We start from the raw sequence: 1,495 nt of genomic DNA, 5'->3' as shown, positions 1-1,495 counted from the left end.
AGGAAAAAAGTTTTGATAAAGGGGGTGGGGGTTCGGCTGTCTCCGGAAGGCACCGGGATGTACCTTTATGCGCAAATGGTCATAATCAAGGTGTTGTTACGCGAGCTGTGCCACAGTGAAATGGAACTACTCGAGTAGCCAAAGCAACAGAGATATAGTCGGTGGTTTCACGACCGAAGGATGTCGAATACCGCCTCCGGGGATCCATGCCTGCCCTTTGATGTCGCTTGATCTGCCGCCTACATGTACTGGTGGATTCTGCGGTTGTCGTCGCCGCGGCCGCGGCGGCTGCTGCCGCTGCAGCGGCCGCCGCCGCCGCCGTCGCTGCCGCAGCCGCTGTCGTGGCCGCGGCTGTGTAGCCGTGCAGCGTCGAAGTAAGGGTCGGCAAGGCAGGCGAGGGGGAGGTAGATAGCCTGCGATGCGTCCCCCTTGCAAACAGGGGCGGAAGGGGAGGGGGGGTGCGGAGAGGGGTCAACGGGTCATAGGTGCAGCTACCAACGAGAGGGTGTGATAAACGCACCACATGGAGGACACCCTGGGCCGGAGACATGCTTGCGCCAGCGTCGCCGCAGATCGCCGCTGCGCATGCCGCCCGAGTCGCTGCCGAGGGCGGCACTGGCGGCGGAGGCATCATGATGTGACCTGCAGGCTGCCCGTCGCCCCCGGCGGAGAGCTCAATCTGATTGGCAAGGCTGCTAAACTGCTCAGTGCTCTGAGCGAGGCCGATGACACAAGCCCTTTCTCGCACATGCAGCTCCAAGTTTCCGAGGCGTTCGTCGACCCTAGAGATAAGCTCTGCCGTTGTCGCCAGCGCGATGGCCTGCTTCCGCTGCAAACGGCGACTTTCAGCGATCTCATCACGGAGTCGATCAAGTAAGGATTTGTCGTTGGCCGACAGCATTTTTCGAGCTGGCTATTGGAAATCTCGACCAGCTTGTCGACCGACTTGTCCGAGTTAGGTCTACTCGTCGCGGCGGTCCCTCGGTGTTAAGCTTCGCCATTCGAGACGCCGTTCACAACCTTCAAAATGATTTTCCTTTCACGCTCACAGCTATCTCTCTCAGCGCGCACCCATCACGCATCAGCAACAGCATCACCCGTCAGGCCTGAGACATGGTGCACACTGAGGGCTTGGACACCACCAGTCTCGTACAGCGCACGCACGATTGACGATTCGAGAACGAAGAAATGAGGGCCGGAGGACACAAACGGCCTGACTGCCCCCGCCCCTCCCACGCCGCCGCCCCGCGCGCCCCTCCCCTTCCCAGAGAGCAGACCGACCCCGAAACCGCACCTCCCTCCCCCCACGCCCCTCTGCCTGCGCGGCCAACTAGCGCGCCAAAAGCTCGCGAGCCCGAGTCCGAGGAGCTCGAGCAACTCTTCGCCCCGCAAGAGCACTCCAGGGTCGCACCTCGTTCTGCCGGGATCAGACGAGCGGCAGGGGGGGGGACTCCTTGCTGCGGCGGCGGCGGATGGTGATGATGGCGAGGGCGAT

The 1,495-nt window shown here is 62.3% G+C and overlaps 1 protein-coding gene across 1 annotated transcript in view; it reads right to left on the bottom strand.

The window, feature by feature from the left end:
* Positions 1 to 239: 239 nt before the first annotated feature.
* EMIHUDRAFT_120325 (hypothetical protein) overlaps positions 240 to 1,495 on the bottom strand; it is a gene marked incomplete at both ends in the record, with an annotated part of 2,405 nt that continues 1,149 nt past the window's right edge. Inside the window, 2 exons of the mRNA XM_005763859.1 lie at positions 240 to 428; positions 521 to 642. Of these exons, the coding sequence (XP_005763916.1) occupies positions 240 to 428; positions 521 to 642 (311 nt within the window). The remainder of the gene's footprint in view (positions 429 to 520; positions 643 to 1,495) is intronic.

Source organism: Emiliania huxleyi, assembly GCF_000372725.1.
Source record: "Emiliania huxleyi CCMP1516 unplaced genomic scaffold EMIHUscaffold_614, whole genome shotgun sequence".
Classification (NCBI taxonomy): Eukaryota; Haptophyta; order Isochrysidales; family Noelaerhabdaceae; genus Emiliania; species Emiliania huxleyi.
The sequence above is the reverse complement of the archived record's forward strand: the minus strand, read 5'-3'. Positions and strand labels throughout refer to the sequence as shown.